Source organism: Aspergillus alliaceus (assembly GCF_009176365.1).
Source record: "Aspergillus alliaceus strain CBS 536.65 unplaced genomic scaffold BDW43scaffold_31, whole genome shotgun sequence".
Taxonomy (NCBI): domain Eukaryota; kingdom Fungi; phylum Ascomycota; class Eurotiomycetes; order Eurotiales; family Aspergillaceae; genus Aspergillus; species Aspergillus alliaceus.
Window position 1 is genome coordinate 250,445 of NW_022474714.1, and position 22,755 is coordinate 273,199.

Genomic DNA, 22,755 nt, shown 5'->3' on the forward strand with positions numbered 1-22,755 from the left:
TATCCGAATCGCACCATCAACCTCAGGTACATATAGCTATATTTCTACTTGAACGCACCCAAGGGAGAAAAGCAAAGCCCCGACTGGAACGCAAAAAAAGTAAAACGATTTTGGAAGACTCTATGGTGGGGCTTGGCCCCGTTCTGACCTCATGTCCACTCGCTGGGATGGTCACGAAAATCGGTTCATTCCATGGCTGATCTCGTATGGGGATTTGCTGCCCTCATGTGGAAATGTACTCGTACCTTTTCCTCTCCCCTAGCCGACGTTGCCTGTGTAGGACGAATGAATGTGAATTGCCTTGAAATCGAACTAATCAGAAATTAGAATGCAAAACGATATGAAGGTACTACCATTGTACCCTGATTTGTTATAGTCTTGTCTTGTCTGTGTGCAGCATGCATGATGTATGGAGGGGGATGATGTAGGAGTTTTCTGTGTCTGTACGTATTGTATGTATGTATGTACCTATCCGTCAGATGACCCGGATTGCCACGTATCAGCGGAAGGATTCTCAAATATGAGGGGGAAAAAAATAATATTAACATAACATGGAAACTGAACCGCCATTTCTCCGCAAACAACAACCTCCATAGATCTTAATATATTTTGACGGTTAATGCTATAGGTGGAGGGGGTGTGGGCACAAGGAAAAGAAAGTGGGTTAGGACTACTAGTAGGACATCCTACCATCATCTCATCCGTCCTCCCCGTTCAAACTCCACCTGTGAAGTTCGAGTTTATTAAGGGTGTGGTTCTGAAGATCAGAAGCAATCGCAGAATCGTGGTTGGATGCCGATCAATTGGGTTTGGTTACCAGCTGGAATGGTGGGGGTTTGCAGAACCCAATTGGAGCGATGTGAATGTGAGAAGGAAGGGAGGGAGAGAGAAACTTGAGGAGAGGGGGGAGATGCTTCTCTTTGTTTGGGTCCTTTTTTGTGCCTTTTCTCTTCTAACTTCCCCGGATTTTTGGTCCATTTGATGAAACTGGGAATGTTGATTGATTGATGAAGACGTCAAGTTGCACAAGGGTGAGTTTTAGTTTGACCCACGATGATGAAACGGCTTTCTATCAATATCTATCGTCATTCCCATGCTGGAGTCTACTGTAGAAGACTGAATTTTACCATTACATGGGGGAGGTGGAAAAAAATGATCATTGCCTGAAGGAGGAGGGATCAGTGATGTTTGCGGGTGGGATATTTCGTGGTTATTAAGCACAGCGCGCATGTACTAAGTTAGTGCTGTAAGTATGTCTTTGATCCATGCATTAATAGACATGATTTTCTGAGAAGCGAAAAAGAGGGCCGCCAGTGGAAATTTTCTTTTCTTTTTTCCCCTTCTCTAGTATTTACCCCGCAAAGGATGACTGATCTTAGCTTTTGATGTGGTCCTGGTGACTGAGTACTTGAGAAAGTTTATTGGCATGCCAAAGGTAACTACTACAAACAGTATCAGTTAAGATAGGCAGACTGAGCCCTTCAGCTCGAGACTATTCATTACCTAAGGGCATTACCTACTCTGAGGTCTTGGTCTCCTGATGACTTACTATTTTGGTGCTGGGCGGCCGATTCCTACTGGTCAATCATTATCCCGGAACCAATAACAACAATGAGACATTCATATATCCTCTTTTTGCCGGGTTTCTGGGGCTACCACCGTTATACAGTACCTATCCACCAAGAAGAAAACATATCCGTACAGAATAACACAACCCTCCGGATACCGGATAATCCACTCGAAACCTATCCAATGTAGGCTCCTAGTCACCTAAGAATTAACTCCGACAGTCTGCAGACTATGCCGCTTACCAACACGCAATATGCACAGGGCCAACCTCCTAGGTTTTCCACATCTACGCCTGCTACCAAGTTTTTGTCTCTCCCTCGCACAGCGGACGGAATAGAGTACATGATTCAGTTAGGTCTTTCCCCTCCGCAATCCGTAACCTTCTACGCCCAAATTACCCTACTACTTCTGGAAGATAAGTTGTATCGATCTCCTTCCGAATGAAGTCCCAACAACCAGAGGCGAAAGGAGGTCAAGTGAGCAATGATCTTCTGGGACCGGGAGCGGTTCCATGGGACCACGATGGCCGTCGAGACAGCTTACCCGTTGTTTGCAAGAGTGGTGACGTCCAGTGGCTGCCAGAGGGAACAAACATGCAATTTAGTACTACCACGGCCCTATATGGCTGGTATGCACAGTTCCGACTTTACCCCCTTCCCGAAAAAGAATAAGAATAAGAATAAGAATAATAAACAAAAAAAAGAATCTGCAGGGGTTTCTAGACCTGAACTGATCGGGAATCTCCAAATATTATCATACATTAAAATGTATCATTGTCATCATCCAGGTTGTACAAGGGCGGCCTGATGGGATTCATTTCGAACCGATCGATATAGCCGACCGTTAGGATGGGTTGATCTCTTGGTGGCGGATGGTGGCTGTAGGGAGAGGTCGTGTGGCTCGGGATGAGGTACCCCCTCTCCTCTCTTTTCCTTTCTTTTCCCTGAAGGGATTTATATTATCACTGCAGATTTTGATGTACTGTACTTAAATTGGGGGAGGGGCGTGTGTTGGTTGTGTTGGTTACTGGGGAACCATGTCAATGTACGAAGAAACATGGACCAAACAGCTCGGCAAAATCCTATCATAATAAACAATCGATACATTGGTGGTTTCCGAGAAACAAGCCGTTGTCGAAGACCAAAATGCAGTAGGAGTATGAATCATCAGTTAGGGTTGGCCACATGCAGCTCCAGGTGTGTGTGTATATGCCCTGTGCTCCCATGGTCTCTTGAAGGTCACCTACCCTGCTGATGGTTGAAGGCCGAGCCCAGGTCCGTGCCAGCTTTTCGGCGAACTCCCATGATGTAGTGGACTCAGGAACGTTCGGGGAGCTTCGATCAGTTTATATCATATATACATTGTATATGCATGTATATATGATATTTTGGGTTTTCTTACCGCAGGAGTAAGTTTTGGAGAATGTTGGAGAACTAGTTTTTTATTTTTTATTTTTTTTTTATTTGGATCGAAAGGTCTAGATGAAGAGAGTAGGAGGTTGATGGCGTGGTCGGTCACCAGTGTTGTATTTACTCGTTCAGAATACTATAAATTGTCTATCAATGGTGGATCATTGATAATAAAAATAAGAATAAGAACCATACTATTCTCGAAATGGGTTCCTCTTGTTGTCACTAGAAGCTAGACTAAAACGACGATACCGAACAATTACAGCTAAGCGGGTGGGTCAAACATCAATTCTCAGAAGAAGTGAAAGAGAAAAGAATATGAAGTTTCAGGGAAATGGGGGATGAAATTCTGGGCAAAACGTCAGGAAAGACTAGTTAATACGTTTCTTGTCAAGACTAGATTACTGAGGGATTGGACCACCATCCTCACCTGGGACTTCAGCTTTTCTTTTCTTTTTCCTTTCTTTTTTCTGCGAGTGTCACTTGGCTGCTTGTCTTTCGCGACCGTTACCTTACTTTACGGCCTATCCTTACCTACTCCGTACACTCCGATGTACTACTAATCTCTCCACCCACTCACACTTCACACTTACTTCCACTCTCTTGCCTTTCAACTCAACTGCCTCGTTACCGTTTTATTATTCGTCCTCTCCCCCTCGTCCCCCTTCTCCCGTTCTTTTTCTCGTCAATCCATGCTGTCAATCGTCCTTTGCCGGATTTCCCGCCCTTTTTAGCACATCTATCTGTTTGACTCTCTTCCATTCAGTCGACCTCGTCTTGGGGTTGACTCTTGTCGATCACCCTGGCTTCGCGTTGACGCCTCCGTCGCGCCGTTCCCCGCATAGACACTGCCTTCTTCATTCCCTTCCCTTTCCAGTCCTTACGTGATCACGATAACTAATTTTTTTTGGTGACTTGGGGGTGATTTTTTTTTTCCCACCATTTTCTGAGGTCTACAAAAACAACATTTCAGTATTCCGCCATCAACCAGGGTCGTTTTCGCTTCAATTCACGCCCCGCAATTTAGCCATGGCCCGTTGATGTTGCGGATGAATCCATAACATCATTTCTAAGGGCACCCGCTCTGCCCGGCAGACGGTCTGCCTGGCTCTGCTCATCGTTGATTTTTTCGCTTGTCTTTTTGCATACGATAACTGGCGTCCTCGCGGTGATCCCTCCCTACCGCCGCAGAACCCTTGCCAGTCACCATGGCGGGCAATGGCACCCAGAGTCCCCAGTTCCTGGCGCCTCCGGCCGTAACTGCCTTACGGCAGGAGGCCCGGAGCATCATTCCTAGCTTAATCCCTTCGAATCGCTCCTACAGTGACGACAATGATATGCAGGAGGAACGTGCGGACTTGAAGGAGGTGGCGGAACAGACGTTGAACGTAATCGTCGACCTGGATCTCGATGGCCGTATCAAATGGGTCAGTCCGTCGTGGAAACAGGTCGTGGGAACCGACCCAGAATCAGTGGAAGGACGAATGATCTCGGAGCTTATCGTCGATAACAAAAACGCCTTTCAAGACGCGGTGGAGGCTATGAAGGAAGATGACTCTCGAAGTCGGTTTATTCGCTTCTCATTGCAGATGGGTCCCGATTCTGTTCTGAAATACAGCCCTGAACCACGGCCCTTGGAAGCGGAGACTACAGAAACCGGTGAAACTGAAGGTGCGGGCGGCCAGGAGGGGCCGCTTGCAGAGACGGAGGAGCACAACCATGATATCCTCAGTATGGAGGCACAGGGAATCATGGCGTTTGACCGGACGGCGGACGGGACTGGCCATGTAGGTGTTACTCTCATTGCGGGGATGATGGATGAAAAGCTAACTGGGTGATTAAATGTAGACTATGTGGATGTTGCGACCGTTCACCGAACCACGAGAAGTCACCATTGACCTCCCTCCTCTGTTAGTTGAGTCTCTAGGTGTCGGAGCGGAAGTGTTAGCGAATTACTTGACGACTTTAGCAGAAGCTGCTGCCACCGAACCCGACCCCTCTAAGCATCCGGCCCCGAACCCGGTATTGTGCCGAATCTGCGAGCGTCAAATCACACCCTGGTGGTTCGAGAAACATTCGGATCTTTGTCTACAAGAACACCGGGCTGAAATGGATGTTCAGATTGCCCAGGAAAACCTTAATGAGCACCGCCATGCGATCGTAAAGGTGCTGGACGCTCTTGAGGTTAGGCAAGGTAGACCCTTGGTGTTAGGCGAAACCAACCCGCCCTTACCCCAGCCAGAGTACAAAGGACAGCCCATTGGACCGTCCGTTGTTGTATCGGCACCATCGTCGGGCTCTGTTTCTAATTCCAGCTCTGCCCCCGCCACTCCACCTAGGTCTAGAGACCACTCAGTCTCGGGCGTGGGACATTCCCGTGGTCGCTCGTTCGCTGTCCGACGGCCATTGTCTCGCGTTGTCGAACTGATTCTGGATCTCTGCGATACGGCTTTGGAGATCAACATGCCGGTACTAAAGGAGACCCGCGTAGACATAAGCGACGACTTTCGAACCCTGTCCCCACAATCAGAATCCCGAATCTCCCAGGTTCTTCAGTGGCAGTCACCGAGTACCAATACCCTAGAACAAGAGCAAGGCTTGGCTGCTTTGTGCATGGATACAGAGCAAGTGGCGAAGGCAAAAGTGGACGCCACTATTCGCTACCGCAGGATTGTCGAGTACGCTGAGCGAATTCGCATCGAATATACTGTGTTGGTGGAAGAATGTATTACTGCAGCCCTCAGCAAGGCCGAGCGTATCGCAGCCGGCCAGCTAAGCGACACTAGCTCATCCGAGGATGAGGCTACGCAGGACATCCTTGATGATACTACCGACCCTGGCCCTGTATCGAGCCAGAGCCAGCCTCGAGAGTCCATATCGTTACCTCGTCCCATGTCTGCTTTGACCATGTCCATGCGGAACTCTCCTGATCGACATCAGTCTCCCCATTCCTCTGAAGGAAAATCCTCATCGGTTGCCGTATCTACTGGGTCAAACAGCCCAATGGAATGTCCCACTCCGCGTTCTCACAAGAGCGTTGCCGGCGTGCTGGGTACGTCTCAGCCCTCTCGCCGCGGTCTCGCATCGGCAGATTTCGATGCTGGAGAGATAAGTGATAGCAGCGTCCTCTCATCTGCCTTCCCTGGCGCCATACGAACGGACTCTCCATGTTCCGATCGCAGCTTAGACAGAAAGCGCAGGAGTCTAGTACTTCCTGGGCTATCGAGCTCCCCTCGCCGGGGACATTCGCCCGCTCGAATTTCTGGGCCCCATTCCCCGTTGCGAATGCCCAAACCTCGCCTTTCTAGTGGTGCCGAAAGCTTGCCGTCTCCCATCGTTTCTCCATCGACGAACGCCGGGGAAATAGCTCATCATCACTTCCGCCATCATCGTCGCCAATCCTCGGCAACTTCATCCGACGCTCCCCGGCCACCCGTGTCGCCACACCTAACATCAGCTAGCCAGCCGCAACCCCGACCAGCACCGCCATCCATCAAAGATTTCGAGGTGATCAAGCCTATCAGCAAAGGTGCCTTCGGTAGCGTATATTTGTCGAAAAAGAAGACCACTGGGGAATATTTCGCTATTAAGGTATTGAAGAAGGCGGATATGGTTGCCAAGAATCAGGTCACCAATGTCAAAGCGGAACGGGCTATTATGATGTGGCAGGGAGAAAGTGACTTCGTTGCCAAATTATACTGGACGTTTTCCAGCAAAGATTATCTCTATCTGGTAATGGAATACCTCAATGGGGGTGATTGTGCATCTCTTGTTAAGATCTTAGCTGGACTCCCTGAGGATTGGGCTAAAAAGTATATCGCAGAAGTAGTTCTCGGGGTAGAACATCTTCATAGCAGAGGTATCGTCCATCGAGATCTGAAACCAGATAATCTGCTCATTGATCAAACGGGTCATCTTAAGTTGACGGATTTCGGATTGTCCCGGATGGGCCTCGTCGGGCGTCAGAAACGGGTTTTGAAGAGTATGAACAATGAACCAGCTCCTGATCTTCTGAAACAGGGACCTTTCCCTCGCGCTACATCCATCACCTCCTCTCGGTCAGCCTCGTTTGATTTTCAGGGTAGCGGCTCACCAGGGTCTACGCCATTGATGACCCCCGATGTTGCTGGCAGCATTCCCCAACCATCTTATTTCAACCTCAATCAGAGCGGACTGAGCCGACAGACTTCTCGCCGGGCGTCGGGATATCGCAGCGATAGTGTTGGTAGCGAAGGGCTGAATTCAGTGTTCCGGACCCTATCCCTCAATGACTCAAATGAATCGCAGGGCTCATTACCTGTTCCCGTACCTGGCGCTAGTAGCTTGACCGAGGAAGAGGGTCAAAGTGAAGCGGGCGAATCCCCTCGCCTATTTCCACTCCAGTCAATACCTAGTTCAGCTCCGCACGGAACTCCGCCGCAGCAAACTATGATGCCGCCATTGATGGCGCTCTTCGACCCTGAGGACCACAGCCGACGTTTTGTTGGTACTCCGGATTATCTGGCTCCTGAGACAATCAACGGCGTAGGGCAGGATGAGATGAGTGACTGGTGGTCCTTGGGTTGTATTATGTTTGAATTCCTCTTCGGCTATCCTCCTTTCAATGCGAATACCCCGGACGAAGTGTTCGACAACATTCTCCACCGAAGAATTAACTGGCCGGGAGAAGCTGAGCTGTTGACTACTCCGGAGGCTATCGATCTAATGAATAAGTTAATGACTCTGGATCCTGCCCGGCGGATTGGAGCCAACGCAGAAGAAAAGTTTCCGAATGGGGGCGCAGAGATCCGTAGCCATCCTTGGTTCTCGGATATTAACTGGGACACCCTACTGGAAGACAAAGCTCAATTTGTTCCAAACCTTGAGAATCCTGAGGACACCGAGTATTTTGATGCCCGGGGAGCTACATTGCAAGCCTTCTCTGAGGAACTAGAGGATGGGGATTCCCCTCGTCCTGTGACCACCGGATCATATCAAGATCGCCCCCACGACGCCCTTTTCAAGGTACGCTCGCAGATCAATTCAGCAAAGCGACCCTTGATGCCGCTGCACATACCGCCTCATGTCCGCGAGTCGCGTAGCAGAAGGCTGAGTGAGCCTTCCTTGGAGGACGACTTTGGCAGCTTCTCCTTCAAGAACCTTCCTATGCTTGAGAAGGCAAACAAAGATGTGATCCAGAAACTGCGCCAAGAGGCGATGCAAGCACAGCAGCGCCAGTTTTCTCCCACAAACCCCCAGCAACCTTCACAAGCAAAGGACCAAGGGCAAGCGCAGAGCCAGAACCAGGGACAAGGCCCGGCGCCGCCTTCATCTGGTCCTTCACTGGAAGGAAGTCCTTTGCCAATGCCGTTGCAGCGAACCATGTCGCAAACCAAAGGAAACAATCGGCCCTCATCACCGTCAAGTCAAGCAAACTCTTCTCCCAGTCGTCCATCTCAGCCCTCATCCCCATTGCTTGTTCAATTCAGCACTGGTCATCATAACCATGAGCGTAGAAAGACATCTGGATCTTCTTCAGCTAACTCCCACCACTCCAGTGCCTCTGGTCAACCTGCTAGTTCTGACCAAAGTCGTATGGCAAGCCTAAAAATCAGTTCAACCGCATCTTCTCCAGCGAAAACAAGCCGACCCATAGCCCATTCACCTGATAAGACACCCTCGGGCCCGTCTCGTCATGGTAGTGCGCCCACGAGAGCCAGATCGCAGACAATTGGGTCCCAGGATGGTGATTTATCTTCGTCCCTTGCCAAAGAATCATATGTTGCTGGCCATTACAAGCGACGCAGCCAATTGTTCAACGATATCTCACCATCCTCATCCGACAATGAGGACCCACGCACAAAGCAATTGCTCAAATACCAACGACAACGTCAAAGCTCTAGACGCCTTTCCCAGATCAACATGCCTGACGGTCCTTTCTTTCGACCACTGGACGTGCTTATCTGTGAGGATCATCCGGTTTCCAGGATGGTGATGGAACGCCTATTTGAGAAGCTCCGTTGCCGTACAATCACTGCCGTGAACGGCGCAGAGGCTGCTCGCTACGCCCTCAGTGAAGTGCAATTTGATATTATTATGACGGAGTTCAAGTTGCCACAGGTAAATGGAGCCGATGTTGCGCGTATGGTTCGAGAGACACGAAGTACAAATCGCCATACCCCTATCATTGCGGTCACGGGTTACTTGAAAGACTTACCAGAGACCCACCACTTTGACGCGCTGATCGAGAAGCCTCCCACCTTGACCAAGCTTACCCAAGCATTGTGCAAATTCTGCCAATGGAAACCCCCTCCAAATGATTTCAACCTCTCACACCCGTTAGCTGTGCCGTCTGCAACGCCGCGTCAGATGCCTGTTCCTACCGAACAGAGTCCAAGTTCAACTACATCGTCTAGCTTTGTACCGGTACCCGGGAGCTCGTATCAAGGGTCTAGCCGTGCAGACTCCATCGGCAGTAGCTACTTCGGTGATTTGGAATCTGTCAAGGCCGAGGATGCCTCTGTGGTCGTCAGCCGTAAGAATGATGAATGGGGTCCGAGTCAAGGCGGGCTAGGTATATCTGGGGATGCCGCTGCAAGTCAAGGAGATTCAACCCAAGGAGTCACTGATCCTAATACTCGAATCCGCTCAGAAGCTGCGCCTCTACCGCATCTGCTTCATGCTGTCTCCGCCCCAGCTGCCATGGATGTGTCCGGTACGCTTACCCCTCGAAAGCAACGCTCTAGTGAAGCGATTCGGGCAAAGAGAGAGTCATTGGAAAAGAAACGTTATGAATGCGCGGAATCTGGAGATGACGAAGACGAAGAACTTGGGCGTTCCCATTCACGCACACAAAGCCCAAGAAATCGTTCAACCCGCCCAGGCTCTAAGTTGGGTATAGAGATGATGAGAACCAACAGCAGAGGCAGTGTGGTCAGTGGCAGTGAAGAGTTGCTCAAAAAGGAGAGAGAATCGCTGGATAGAAGAAGGAGCGGAGGCTCCGAGAGCATCACTGAGGAGCGAGCGGAATCCCCAAGCACCTTAGGCATAGAGGACAAATTTGAGGGGCTTCAATTTTCCAGAGACGTTATTGCGCGGTCGGTCGATGAGAACTATAGCCCTAAGCAGTCTCCCACACTTTCCGCATCAAATATCAGCCGTGGTTTCTCGACGGTGCCACATCTAGGGTCCTCGTTTGCCCATAGGGATAGTGAGACAGGCGTTGTGAATAGTCCAGAAACTAGCACGGAGACGCTCAAGAAGGGCCACATAACTCCTCCCATTGTGTTCACGCAAGAAGATGGCGACGAGGCCATGCTAGTTGACCCAAACACACCATTCGTCAAAATGCTCAGCACTGACGATGATACGGATACAATACCAGATTCCGAAGCTACTCCGCGGCCAATACATACCCCTTCCCTCGACCCAGACCCAGAGGTTACCCCTCGCCAAGGACCAAAATAGAGAGCGTTTACACTCTGGTTGATAAGATAGACCGTTTGCCTTGGGTGATAGATATTGCTCACCTCATTCAGGATGGAGCTGCATTGTTTTGTTGCTCACCAGAGATATCCCATCTCGTCTCCTGTTCATTCATAGCTTACTTCCCTTTCTCTGTATTTTTTTCTTCTTTCTTATGATCGGATTTGTCTCAGTTGTCAAAGTACTCTCCATTCTGTTTTCTTTTAAACTCATTTTTCTTTCCAAATTTCCATCGCCAGGTCAAGCGGGTGTTTCGGAGTACCATCAATTATCATCTATCTCAATCAGGCCATTTGAGTTACCTGCCTTTCCTTTTCTTTCCATGTTTGTTTCCTGCTCAGCTCAAATATCCTCTTCTATTGCTTGCTTCAATAGCTTCCACATATTTCATTCTCCTTTGTTCCATCCACTCATCCCCATTATCATCTGAAAACCTTAAAAAAAGTCATGTATGTATGAAATACACAAACCTGTCCAGGCAAGAGGCAAAAAAAAAGGTGAACCGCAGGACAAAGAAAGCTTTTGTTTGACTTGAGATTGAGTCTCGAGGGAGAGAAAAAAGTAAAAAAAAAAAAAAAAAAGCAAATTTTCTAGCATTCGGAATGCATTGTATAGGACTTATTATGGCTTTGATTTTTTCAGTAGATATTTTATATGTACTTTATGATATGATACTTATGATTTATTTATATGGCGTCTTGGGGTGTTTGGTCTGATTCTTTGGTTATTATGTATTTTATTCGTGGGTTGTATACCATTATGAGATTTTGTATTTCTTAGTTCGAATGAAGATATATCATGTATAGGTATGTGGGGTTGGTCAATCGATTTGTTAACACTACTTGGTGTGGACTGTCCCCTTCTATACACATTAATGATGTGAAGATAAGTTTCAGATTGAAAGTCTATAAGAACTATTCACAAGATGCACCTGTATGATCAGGCTAAAATGCTTCAAGCTAGCTAATTATCAATCTCGTAAAGTCTAATAATTTATTAAATGACAATGAGAAAACCTGACATTTATAGGGTGGAGTACTATGTTTAAGAACGCATATACAAAACCGCCGGCTTTAAAAATGCATATGCCCACGTGAACATGAACTTAGAGACTCAGTCTTGCCCCATCATATCCAAAAACCGAAAAGAAGAACGATGCCGCCCATAGTATCACCCATTAAATAACGTGGATCATGTGCGCGTAGGTATCAGATAGATGGCAGTATGTATGATCGATCGAATGTGTTTTTAACCAGAAAAGTAATATAAGAGAGAATGAAAAGGTACGTATACAAAACGGTTCGAGATTATTTGGCGCCCTGCGAAACAGGGCGGATATCGCCCGTGTCATATCGGCCTTGCTCTGCCAAATCGTCACGCTCCCGGCTGGTACTGGAGCGGTGGCGGAAGAAGCGGTTGCGACTGATGGAGGACAGGCTATGAGTGCCTTGGGATTCGGTCGACCGACGACCATCACCCGGTTGAGATGGGACGCTGAGGTTGGATGGACGTCGTGCCCTGGAGGACGATGTGCGACTTTGGCGTTCGGCCTCCTCTTCCTCCTCCTGAATGCGACGCTGAGCAGCTTCACGGTTGGAGAAGCGGACGACGTCATCAATACGAGGGGAGCGGGTTTCGAACACATCGCCCATTACATCACCGGAGGAGAATTCGCGCATTCCTAGCGAGAAGTCTACATGCTTGCGGGGCTGAAACGACTCGCCACGAGCACGGGCAGCGGCGGTGTTCATACCTTTTCGTAGGATCGATGGGTGGCGGGTGGCGCTGGAGCTGCTGTGACCAGTACTTTCGTCGTGGACAGGGGTCGGTGGCGGCCGGACATCTCTGTTGTCTGCTGTGGACATCTGAGATGGGAAGCCCGAGACATGGAAGGGGATGTCGACACGGGCACCCTGGAGGTTCATGCGTGGGCCCTCAATGCCGATCTCCTGCAAGGCGACCATGAGCATACAGATGAACTTGTTGCGACGTTGCAGACGCAGTCCTTCATTCTGCCAGTTGGACTTGTAGAAGAAGACAACGTTGAGAGTCACGGAGAAGTTTTCGGTCACGGCACGCATCTCGGTCAAGATGTTGGTCTGGAACTCGCGCTTTTCGCTTCGGACAAATTCCAACAGGCGTTGGCGCAAGGCATCAATCTGTTCGAGCGTCGTGCCGTACTTGATGATAATAGGGACGGCTTCAGCGAGGGCGCCAGATCTGCGTTGATTGAGGATGAAGAGTGTGTTTAGATAGCTGTTCGGTGCCTGGACGACGTGACCCTGCATCTTCTTAAACTCCGTGTAGAGAAGCGAGATTTGCTTGACAAAATAGTCATCACCCAAGCCAGCGTCACCTGAGTTACCATAAATCGTCACACGATCGCCTACATCGAATGGATGCTTGACGAAGACGAAGACGATCGACTGCAGAAACTCCTGCGCAGTGGCTGAAAAGAGCCAAGACAAGGCGAGGATACTGGAACCCGCGGACGTGAGTACTCCAGAAGCCGAAGTCGAGATGAGAGACAAAAAGACTATCAATGTAATGACGAGTACAAAGAACTCCAAAACATTGTCAAGTCGTGAGACGACCGAGTCTAGATCCTTCAGAGATGCGGTAATCGCCTTGCGTTCCCGTCCGATTTCCACGCAAACCGCCTCCAGCTCGTCCATCGAGATATCGCCATTCATATCCTTGTCAAACATGATAAATGCGGCCTCGGCTTCGTCGCTGTTGTCAAAGGCCTCCTTAAGATCACCAGCAAAGACAGTATCAAATCCATCGCGCACGAAGGTCCGATAGAGTCGCCGGGCCAGAACCTGGCAGCCCGAAGTGGTCCGCAACAGGGTCAGAACTACTTGGTAGGGGTGAGTACTATTGGTCGCCTTCCGGCCAGTGAAATCTGCGGCCACTGCTCCCGCCATATCTCCAACCTTATTCAACGCGCCTTTGGCTACTCGCTGCGCCTTTCCGGCGTACTGTAGTGGAATATGCAATGGGGTCTTGGCGCCACTGCCACCGCTCTCTTGCTTTTCTTCAAATTCCTCATCCTTCTGAGTAATCCTATTGCGAGAGAAGTCGTATAATTTGGTCAAGCTGCCGATCTGGAATTTGTTGATCTCGATTCGATCAGCATAAGTCCGTGTATGGAAATTGATGGCGATCAGTTGGATAATGATCTTCTCAATATAGTTCAAAATCGTCCAGACGAAGATGGAGATGATAATCTTATTGACTGTTTTCTCCCACGAACGCGTTGTCGAGTCACCGTTCACATGGTGACTTTTCATCGTGGGCAGAAAAGAAATCTCAACGCCCAACCACCAAAAGAAAAGGGTCGCGTGCAGCTCCAACTGCTTTGCCATGTCGCGCCACTTCTTCGCGTTGTTTGTGAAGATACTAGCCAGCAACCCTGCAGCGACAGGAATACATTTGGCCATAATCTAACACAAGCAATTGTCAGCTAAACCGCAATCGCAACCACGACGAAAGAAATGAGACGTACTCTACCGGCCCACAGAGTCAACCAGACAATTTCCAACCAAACAGAGAACCACAGCAGTTTGACACCTCCCACGTTCGCCTTCGGGTAAGCCAGTGCGCCGACCAGCAGCGGGATCAGCAAAATAAGAACCAAGGGCACAATATAGGTAATGTAGCGGACGAGAAAACTTGACGCATGAATCTTCTTGATGAATCTAGCGATGCTCGTGTTGGGATCCTCCGGTGGGTTGTAGACCGCGGCCTTTTCATGTAAGGGGTTAGTGGCCTCGTCGAACTCGTCTACATTCTGTGAGCGAAGTGAGCGAGTCCGCGATATCGAGGTCCGTTCGCCATCCTTCTCAGTATCCTCATGGGTGGAGCGCGACGCCATACGCTCTGCTTCGAGGAGAGCTAGATCATCTTCGAGGCGTTTGGATTCTTCCCTCTGGGCAGAAGGCGAGCGTAAAGCTGCCCGGTCCAGCTCGTCTTCATACGAGGTGTCCACCCTGAGGTGGTTGTCGTGAGTGTCTTGCGAGCCCTCGTTGATATAAGTGCCTTCGTCGGAGGTTGGGGAGTGACCATCGGTCCTGTCCTTCTTCTCCGGGTATTTTGGAGCTGTGCGCTCCTCGACCGGGGTCGACATGCTGGCACCAGGCCAGGAGTCTCGGTAAAGAGTTTGGGGGCTTAATTAGGTAAGTTAAAGATGATATTGATTGGAACGCAGTAGGTCTGAGGTCACCGTCAGAATCAAACAAGGTATATTTAAAAAAAAAATAAAAAAATAAAAATAAAAAAGAGAGAGAGAGAGAATGACCAGGTGGGAGAAAAGAACGAATGAGACCCCTGGGATTAGAAGACTGAAGAAGTCTCGAAGGGTAGGGATGATTTAGATAAAGGAAAAGGCAGTAGCATATAAATATGGTGTCGGGGCGATGGGGACGATACGAGACATACCTTCACCAACGCTAGTGGGGACTCCTCTTCCCGGTATCAGACACTAATGAAGCAGACGGGATTTGAGGTGCGTATCAGGATAGTCCCGGGACGTCTTGGTCCTAAAAAAAAAAAGAGGAAAGGAGGTTTATACGAGAGGCCAAAAAAAGAAAGAAAAGAAAGAAAAGAAAGAAAAGAAAGAAAAGAAAGAAAAGAAAGAAAAGAAAGTTAAATATATGGTGTGGAAAAGAATTATATAGAGACAGTGCAGAGAAGAAAGATAAGCAAAACCGATGGTGAAGAGAAGGAAAGAGGGAAAAGAGAAAGGAAGAAAGACAGAGGCGCCAAAAGGGGAGAGATCCCAATGAGGTATAAAATAAGATGATACTAGTAAGTAGTAGCAGTTATTAACTAGAAAAAAGAAAAGAAAAAAAGAAAGAGATCAAGGTTTGTTGGAAAGCATTAACAAGCACAGAAATTATGCAGCAAATTTCCAATAACGATGCGGGCACACAAAAATGCCGATCGCACGGGAAAAAAGGACGGGTGGAGACTCTTTCAACATGCGAAGAATTTCTCCAGTCCAAACCGTTTTGTCATTTGATGTCAATGGGTTTGGATCGTCGGCGAATTGACTTCATTAGGGCTTTCTTTGGGTCGGATAATATCTTCGCCTTTTCCCAATCCTCTCCAGTCCATATTCAGAATCATTCACTCCAACTCAAGCCCTTCCCGTTATCAAAAAACTCTTATATCGACCTCTAAACCTAAATTGTATTTTTATCTTTTAAGAACCTGAGAGCCTGATCCTAACCAGGGGCAAAGGGCTGATGTGGCTTTTTCGCATTAATCCAGATCGAGATATCCGTTCACAGTCTGCTTGGATCAGTGGTTCTGGCCACTTTCCACTGCCCCTCCTGAGTGGTCCCAGTGGGACCTTAGCTTTCCGGCTAGCGTGGACCCGGCCCAGAAGCTTCGACCAATGAGAACCATACCGCAGCCTTCTGGTCGGTCTCGAGAACGTGTAGGGTCGAAGAGACCCCTAACCGGGGGTCTAGATAATGATAGACGCAGGTTTCAAACCAGCATGCGTAAGTGACCCTGGCGTTACTGCAAAGAATGAGTTCTTGCATAGATTCACCCAGATTTGGGGAAGAATACTCCAGACCTAGTAAGTACTAACTCAGGTTCATAAGTGTCGTGCAACAACCCTACGGCGAAGTCCCGGGTTGGCCGCCATTGGTTGGACAAAGTAAAACACACAATGGGAAGTTGGCCACCGCCAAGAAACGCCACCTCAGGCACCCTTTGCCGCAAGCTCTGATTCCATTTCCAACAAATTCCCCATTCTCTTTCAAAAATGTGTCAATCATCCCTTTTTGACAGCGGCATGCGGCGTTGGGTCTCCTACTAGTCTAGCCAGTGCTTCCCGCCAGCTGAGAAACTCAGTTTGTAGCCCTCTTCTATGGATCAGTTGTAGTTTAAGAAACAATGTCATTAAGTAATTAGTTCGGTTACAGTTCCATTGTCCAAGATAACTACGGTAGTGGATCTCATACTAGTCGAGGGTACTAGATTACTGGATAAATTAATCTGAATCTTAAAAGAAGCGAATATTAATAGAACCGATCTTGCAACAAAAAAATTGTATTTATTAGTAAACGAACCTATCTGTAACTATGGAGTAGTAAAATATTGGGCAATAACCTGATTTTTGTTCTGCAAGGCCAGTGCATATGTAGTAACCAATTGTGATATAGAATGCATGTCTTACAGATCAACTTCGAGTTCATTGTTGATTTGATACAATTCCTACTATCTGCACTATTGAAAAAAAAAAAAAAATGAAAATGAAAATGAAAAACAAATCACACCCTAACTTTGACCCCGCCCCATACGTGATATAGCACCGTCAGCACTACAAAGTACATCCCATCGATCGTTGGTCGAGATGAGATCTTCCTGGTGTTATCGGCTCGATCTGTTAGCACTGAATCTACTGACATGTTCCCCGCTCTATATCAGCCACTTAACGGCAGGATCCTCTATGACCACTCAGTCCCAAATTTTGATATCCCCTCACCATTCGGTAGGCCTCGCACCTACCCACTTCATAAACTCTTTTATAGTAACTAACCGAAGAGTTAACAGTGTACTCCACAGTGGCTGTTCTTCCGTCTATCCGGCAGATGTCCATTTCGAACCAATTCCCCATGGTCGGCCTCTGCAAACGCATGTGGTTAGATAAATATTGTATATTCTAGAACTATCATTCGCCTATATCAATCCGTACTGCACTGCCAGTCAGATTATGTAGCCATTTCTCTATCCTGTTTGCATACTTCAAGTGTGCCGAGGTATACCGGCATTCAGTCCCCGCATTCCACAAACATGAGCACATGGTGGGCTATCAATAACCAATATATGTCAAAGTGTCAGTTTGATATGAAGAAAGGAACGATCACTGGAAGTACGACTCAATCTAGTTGGACAGGGTGATATCATGAATCAAGAAAATTTATCACCTAAGAAAATCGTACCTAATCAAGACACTCTTAAAGAACTAGCGAAACTATATACAAAATTTATACATATCTAATATATAGGCTCCAATCGTCATATAATGGCTAATTCTTTCACTAATTGAAGCCAAGCCTATATGCACCAGAGAGCGTCTTGTATTTACATACTTGGGAAATGGACACGCTCCGTGTTCTGCAACACTTGTCCACCATGCGTTACATCAAAGAACAGCGCAACTAGTGCCAGTTTTGAATATTTTAGCCAGGACTAGATCGCTACCACGACGATCTTGACTATGTTGGAAGCATGCTGGTATCTGTCCCTTCTAGTAAGGGTCTTGCAATATGAATCACCATGGAGTTACCCACGGGGAGAGGTGGTCTTCACACTCTAGCTGCTTCTGCGCTTCTTTTTCGCTTATGCCATGTTTAGGTCTAGGTAAATTATGATGGTGGGCGGAGTGGGCGGGAGAAAAAAAGAAAAAAGAAGAAATAAAAAAGAAGAGAAAATTAAAAAAAAATTAAAAATAAAAAGAGAGAGAGAGAGATGAATAATATTTTTAATCTCTTGGTAGAAGCAACGGAACGGAGAAACGCTCATTCTATAGGTACACGATGAACACCCCGCCTATAGAAGATGTAGAGAGATCTCTGTGGGTGCCACGGCCTTCTCTCCCTTTATCTCTCTTTATCTCTCTTTGATTTCCTTCTTTCCCTCTATCTTGTCGTTCTTCATCCATTAGTACTGTTATTAGGCTATACCGTGTGTATGACTGTCTACTTCCAGCTTGCTTGTTTACGGAAAGAACTAGCAATTCTACAATAGAAGCTATCCAGCCCAAGATAATCCCTATAAATTCTATGATTTTATACAAATATTATGTACCTTCCCTCATCCCGCAAGCAAACCGTTACGCGACCTGATGTTTGAAGGAAGTTGTTACTACTATCAGCCCTCAACAGCCATAAAGTCAAGAAATTTCCCCCAAGACTAGGTAGGTATGGAACCCAGACTCCTGAGATGTATGATGTAGTTTCTTAGCAAGCTAACAGCTTTCCATTCGACCAGCAGTGAGTTAGCTCATAGGTTATGGACCATTCCGCCTTGGATCAATTAAATCGTACGGTTTCTCGTTTAGGTATAGTGCTGTTCAAGCCCCAGGCATCAACATAGTGACCAAAATGGAAAGGATAATGCACTGCCCCCAGCCTATATGATCCAGAGGTTAAGTGCATAATCTTCTGGGGAAAGTCTAGTTTATTGTATGGTACCTGATGGAGTAGATACGGAGATCGATGAGCGGGCCAGGGACCCCGGGTGTTATTCTTATATGCAAGCGTCGTGATATACTGCAGGTGCTTGATGTATGGGCAGAGAAGCGAATTCATGCGTCTATCTATGAATTTAAAGAGTTCTTGAGGTCTTCCTTCAGGTCAATATCATATTTACATGTACTCCGTACATGTACCTACTGCTATGGCAGTGGGAGGGTAGCGATCGAGGGTCCAGATAACGAACAGAAAATAGTACCTTATGATGGGTAACGTACAGTAATGATCCTCCAGCTGATGGGTCAGGAGAGCATGAGGGCTCCCGATTGGCTGGCTCTCTGTTTATTGGGTCCACGGGCAAGGACGAACGTTGGACTATCACTCCACCTTCCTGTCTTCTCTCTCGAACTCGATTCCTTCAAACTACCTTACTCTTCGTTCAATCCTTTCCCATCCAACGATTGGGATCTCCTCCTGCCTCACCATTTCTTGTGTACGTCTATCTTGTGAAGCCATCATGCGAGGCGAGGTATGAACCACACCTTATCTGCTCCTTATTTACTTTCCACCCCCCCCGCATTCGCCCCTCTCCTGAGCCACCACAGTTGAGGTTTACCCATTCGCGGTCAACTTTTCCAAGAACTTCTCGTTTCTCATGTAACTGCGGATAATTCTAACCTATCTTTTAAATCTCCAGATCTGCCACATTCACATTGGCCAGGCTGGTACTCAGCTTGGTAACAGCGCTTGGGAGTTGTACGTTCACCGCTCTTCCGTTGCCCGATATGCCAGCATATACGTACCCCACTTCTAGCAACGAGTTCGCAACCAGTCTAATTTCAACTGATATAGATACCTCCTAGAGCATGGCCTGAAGGCTGATGGTCGTCTTGACCCGGATGCAGCCGATGAAGTCAACTCCGGTGGTTCCTTTGAGACCTTTTTCACTGAGACCAGCAACGGCAAATATGTCCCCCGTTCTATCTTCGTTGATCTCGACCCCTCGGTACGCAATCGTCTTACCGAAAAGACCACGATACTTACGAGAATTGGTTAAGCTGACATACTACTAGCCTATCGATGAAATCCGCACCGGTAACTACCGCCAGCTCTTCCATCCCGAGCTTTTGATTAGCGGAAAAGAAGACGCCGCCAACAACTGTACGGCTTCCACGGTGTATCATCAAGGGAAACAAAAGCTAATTGATACATGACAGACGCTCGTGGTCACTATACCATCGGAAAAGAGCTTGTGGACAGTGTCGCTGATCGCGTCCGCCGTGTGGCCGGTGAGACTCAGATCCCGGTCATAACCGCCCGGAGTCTATTACTGATCTTCAACCAGATAACTGTTCTTCTCTACAGGGCTTCCTGGTCTTCCACTCCTTCGGTGGTGGTACTGGCTCTGGTTTCGGCGCGCTATTGCTGGAGCGTCTCTCCGCCGAGTACGGCAAAAAGGCTAAGCTAGAGTTCGCCGTTTATCCTTCTCCTCGCGTTTCAACTGCTGTTGTTGAGCCCTACAATGCTGTTCTGTCCACCCACAGTACCATTGAGAATGCCGACTGCACCTTCCTCGTTGACAACGAGGCAGTCTATGACATCTGCCGTCGGAACCTAGATATTCCCCGCCCTAGCTATGAGCATCTGAATCGCCTGATCGCTCAAGTTGTCAGCTCCATCACGTCCAGTCTTCGCTTCGACGGTGCCCTCAACGTCGACTTGACCGAATTCCAGACAAACCTGGTGCCCTTCCCCCGTATCCACTATCCATTGATCTCCTACGCCCCCGTTGTGTCCAGCAACCGCAGCTCCCATGAAAGCTTCAAGGTGCAGGATCTTACCTTCCAGTGTACGGTACCCCAGCATTCTCCTTAGGTACTGATGAAGATAACTAACAATTATCTGTAGGCTTCGAACCTAACAACCAGATGGTGGTCTGCGATCCTCGGAACGGAAAGTACATGGCTGTGGTTCTGCTGTATCGCGGTGACGCCGTGCCCCGTGATTGCAACCAGGCTATCTCCTCGGTCAAGGCCAAGGCTTCGTTCAATCTGGTTGAATGGTGCCCTACCGGATTCAAGCTGGGTATTAACTACCAGAAGCCGGTGCGGGTTCCCGGCAGCGAGCTCGCCCCCGTCGACCGTTCCGTCAGCATGCTCTCCAACACCACCTCCATCTCTGAGGCCTGGGGCCGTCTCGACCACAAGTTCGACCTTATGTACTCCAAGCGTGCCTTCGTTCACTGGTATGTGGGTGAGGGCATGGAGGAAGGAGAGTTCTCCGAGGCCCGTGAGGACCTCGCTGCGCTGGAGAAAGACTACGAGGAGGTCGCCAACGATGGCGAACCGCTGGAGGAAGAACCTGAATACTGATCGACTCGTATTCCTGCGCCTTCTCTGCTCGTCTGTCTACTTCTTGGCTTGTTTAATTTGTGCCAAAATTGTATCCTCTCCTTGTACTTTCGACACCCCCTTCTGTTCGTGTTTCCCTAGCGTTCGTTCTATTTCCTTCTTGTCCGATAGTCAGTCGGTAGAATATGGCGAGTAAAATATGAATACACATTTAATTTCCTGCGAGGGATGCCCGTTCCACCGTCTCAGAAACCAAAGGGAAAAACCAGAAAATGCATTCTATACTATACTGTACAATCTAATAATGCCTGGTTGGGCGGCCGTCACTCAGCCGCCACCTCGAGGTCTTGGAGAAGTTTCAGCGACTTCTCGTAGGTCCACATGGTCACGGCACTGGCAGGCGCCGCCTTGATCAGACTCACGGTCAAGCCGCGGTACAGCCCTCGCAGCCCCTGAGTCCGCACGATCAACGCCATGGTATTGAACACCCCCTGATACTCCGGGATATTCCGATGAATATACTTGGAGCGCGTAGGACCCTGCACCTGCAACCTCTTCCGCACCAAATCCAACGGGAAAACTCCCGTCTTGGCCAACACGCTCGCGACCACCCCAGCCGCCGCATCCCCCGACCCAAATGGCAAACCATGCAACCCAGACATCACCGGCCTTAACGACTCATAGGTCGCAAAAAACAACCCCATGTATGGCACGATCTGCCCCATTGCCGCACTACATCCTCGAAAAAACCCCCGGTGTCCCTCACTCCGCGCGATCTCCTGCACCGATGCTAACAACGACGTGTAGACGCGTTCTGTGCCCTGCGCTGCGAATCGCGTCCGGAGGAGATCGAGTGGGTATGTTGATGCCGTTGCTAGGCCGCCGGCTGTTGCGCCAGCTATAAATGATTCGGCGGGCGGGGGGAGGCGATGGGGGAGCTGGGATAATGCTTGGGTTGTTGTTCTGTAGGCCGCGAATTGGAGCGCGCCGTAGCAGACGTACATTAGTTCTGCTGGGATGTTGCCTTTCCATAGCCCCTGGTGTGACTTAGATTAGATCGTGGTTTGGGATAGGGTGAATAGGACAGGACAGGACGTACTGGAATACCTTCTTCACGAAGTATGGATCGGATTGTGGAGAGGGTGCCTTTGTATACTGGGCCTTGGATGTGGAGGTGGGAGGTTGGGTCTGAGAGAGAGTGGATTTGGAGTTGGAGGCGGATTTTGACGACGTCGAGGGGCGCGACGCAGAATCTTTGGGATAGTAGTTAGTATTCTATATAGTCTTTGTTTGTTGGGGTTGGACTGTTTTTTGAGGTGTACTGTACCGTGAGACTAGGCCCGCGATTCCGCCGGCCAGAACGACTTGTCGTCGCGTGCCCTTGTCATTTGTGAGTAAGAGTTGAGAGAGAGAGAGAGGTTGACTTGACTTACCTCATCTTTGAGATGTTCTCCCCCGGCAGACATGCATGTGACTGATGGGCGTTTTGGCGCCGGGTAAATGGAGGGATGGATTGGATGACCGGGGGGGTCTTCGTGAATTTGCTTAGGATAGTGGTTTTATAAGGGTTTAATGGATGCTTTTTAAGGGAAAATTGCCTATGGAGATTAAGTCAATGATACGTAAAGGGAATCTTAGGTAACGAGCAATGAATTGGATTGGCTAGTTATTTTTCTCCAGGTTACTAACAGCTATCGATTGCGAGACTATTCTAAAGGAAAAAAAAAAAAAAAAAAAAAAAAAAAAAAA

General features: G+C 48.4%; 6 protein-coding genes across 6 annotated transcripts; 4 read left to right on the forward strand and 2 right to left on the reverse strand.

Annotated features, from left to right (window-relative positions):
* Nucleotides 1-361: 361 nt before the first annotated feature.
* On the forward strand, nt 362-1,309 carry BDW43DRAFT_281197 (uncharacterized protein). Its single transcript, XM_032042474.1, has 2 exons — nt 362-441; nt 691-1,309. Exons 1-2 carry the CDS (start codon nt 410-412, stop codon nt 980-982), a joined length of 324 nt encoding a protein of 107 aa, XP_031898799.1. The 5' UTR covers nt 362-409; the 3' UTR covers nt 983-1,309.
* Nucleotides 1,310-4,549: 3,240 nt separating this feature from the next.
* Nucleotides 4,550-10,650, forward strand: BDW43DRAFT_130810 (protein kinase RIM15). Its single transcript, XM_032038182.1, has one exon. It carries the CDS (start codon nt 4,830-4,832, stop codon nt 10,422-10,424), a length of 5,595 nt encoding a protein of 1,864 aa, XP_031898800.1. The 5' UTR covers nt 4,550-4,829; the 3' UTR covers nt 10,425-10,650.
* A 744-nt stretch (nt 10,651-11,394) lies between these two features.
* BDW43DRAFT_130808 (Mechanosensitive ion channel family) lies at nt 11,395-15,091 on the reverse strand. Its single transcript, XM_032038180.1, has 3 exons — nt 14,883-15,091; nt 13,951-14,611; nt 11,395-13,888 (listed from the first exon to the last, which is right to left on the reverse strand). Exons 2-3 carry the CDS (start codon nt 14,569-14,571, stop codon nt 11,750-11,752), a joined length of 2,760 nt encoding a protein of 919 aa, XP_031898801.1. The 5' UTR covers nt 14,572-14,611; nt 14,883-15,091; the 3' UTR covers nt 11,395-11,749.
* A 1,638-nt stretch (nt 15,092-16,729) lies between these two features.
* Nucleotides 16,730-17,168, forward strand: BDW43DRAFT_281211 (uncharacterized protein). The gene is made up of 2 exons (XM_032042475.1): nt 16,730-16,950; nt 17,013-17,168. Exons 1-2 carry the CDS (start codon nt 16,813-16,815, stop codon nt 17,103-17,105), a joined length of 231 nt encoding a protein of 76 aa, XP_031898802.1. The 5' UTR covers nt 16,730-16,812; the 3' UTR covers nt 17,106-17,168.
* A 1,882-nt stretch (nt 17,169-19,050) lies between these two features.
* BDW43DRAFT_281218 (tubulin alpha chain) lies at nt 19,051-21,235 on the forward strand. The gene is made up of 7 exons (XM_032042476.1): nt 19,051-19,184; nt 19,353-19,411; nt 19,508-19,661; nt 19,729-19,816; nt 19,873-19,944; nt 20,001-20,504; nt 20,564-21,235. The coding sequence occupies exons 1-7, from the start codon at nt 19,173-19,175 to the stop codon at nt 21,025-21,027; spliced, it is 1,353 nt and encodes a 450-aa protein (XP_031898803.1). The 5' UTR covers nt 19,051-19,172; the 3' UTR covers nt 21,028-21,235.
* Nucleotides 21,236-21,253: 18 nt separating this feature from the next.
* BDW43DRAFT_130880 (thiamine transporter TPC1) lies at nt 21,254-22,624 on the reverse strand. Its single transcript, XM_032038183.1, has 4 exons — nt 22,440-22,624; nt 22,334-22,386; nt 22,106-22,259; nt 21,254-22,043 (listed from the first exon to the last, which is right to left on the reverse strand). Exons 1-4 carry the CDS (start codon nt 22,470-22,472, stop codon nt 21,330-21,332), a joined length of 954 nt encoding a protein of 317 aa, XP_031898804.1. The 5' UTR covers nt 22,473-22,624; the 3' UTR covers nt 21,254-21,329.
* Nucleotides 22,625-22,755: the final 131 nt, after the last annotated feature.